Source organism: Meleagris gallopavo, chromosome 4 (assembly GCF_000146605.3).
Source record: "Meleagris gallopavo isolate NT-WF06-2002-E0010 breed Aviagen turkey brand Nicholas breeding stock chromosome 4, Turkey_5.1, whole genome shotgun sequence".
In the NCBI taxonomy this organism is placed as follows: Eukaryota; Metazoa; Chordata; class Aves; order Galliformes; family Phasianidae; genus Meleagris; species Meleagris gallopavo.
In genome coordinates, this window is record NC_015014.2 from 2,381,928 (window position 1) to 2,382,703 (window position 776).

The 776-nt window shown below is 48.7% G+C and overlaps 1 protein-coding gene across 2 annotated transcripts in view; it reads left to right on the forward strand.

Moving 5' to 3' along the window:
• Nucleotides 1-6: 6 nt before the first annotated feature.
• Nucleotides 7-776, forward strand: part of LOC109367120 — a 2,604-nt gene continuing 1,834 nt past the window's right edge. For both annotated transcript variants that reach the window (XM_031553307.1, XM_031553306.1), the window contains exons 1-2: nucleotides 7-589; nucleotides 680-761. In XM_031553307.1, coding sequence (XP_031409167.1) covers nucleotides 328-589; nucleotides 680-761 — 344 coding nt within the window. In that variant the 5' untranslated portion in view covers nucleotides 7-327. The remainder of the gene's footprint in view (nucleotides 590-679; nucleotides 762-776) is intronic.

Sequence of the window (776 nt, forward strand, 5' to 3'; positions counted from 1 at the left end):
GGAGTGGAAAAGCTTTGGGGTAAGTACAAGGGACATTTCATACTTTTTTGGGAGCAAAACAGGCTCCATTTTGAAGCTGACTTATCTTTGTTTGTCGGACATAAACACCAGTGATATTTCCCCTGCAATCAGGTGGTATGGGGCCAGGACCTGCAGTGGAGTCAGGAATAAGCATAGCAGTGGAAAATCTTTGGGGAAGATCAGGGGGATCTTGGGGAGGTTCCCTGGACCTGTAGGAGCAAGAGAGGCTCCATTTTGGAGCTGACTTATCTTTTTTTGGGAGACGTGAACACCAGTTGTTCCAATTGAGCTCAGGGCCTTGGGATTATGGGTTTCCATCTGTGCTGGGCTGTCCATCTGCAAGGCAGATGGGAAGCACAGGAGGAGCAGCCTCCTGCTCCTCTCTCCCATGCTGCCCTCCCCTGCACAGCCCTGCTCACCGGGCTTCTGGTCTGGAATTGGTATCCTTGCTCATTTTGGACTGACTTAGAAAATAATGCCTCATTGATTTTTCCACTGCCATCAGGTGATGTGGGGCCTCGACCTGCAGTGGAGTCAGGAGTAAGCATAGCAGTGGAAAAGATTTCGAGTATGATAATGGGGATCTTGGGGAGATTCCCTGGACCTGTAGGAGAAGGACTGGCTCCATTTTGCATCTGACTTATCTTTTTTTTTGTAGGATACGAACAGCAGTTGATCGAATTGAGCTCACACCTTTGGGATCACCTGTTTCCATATATGTTGGATTGTCCATCTGCAAGGCAGATGGGAAACAC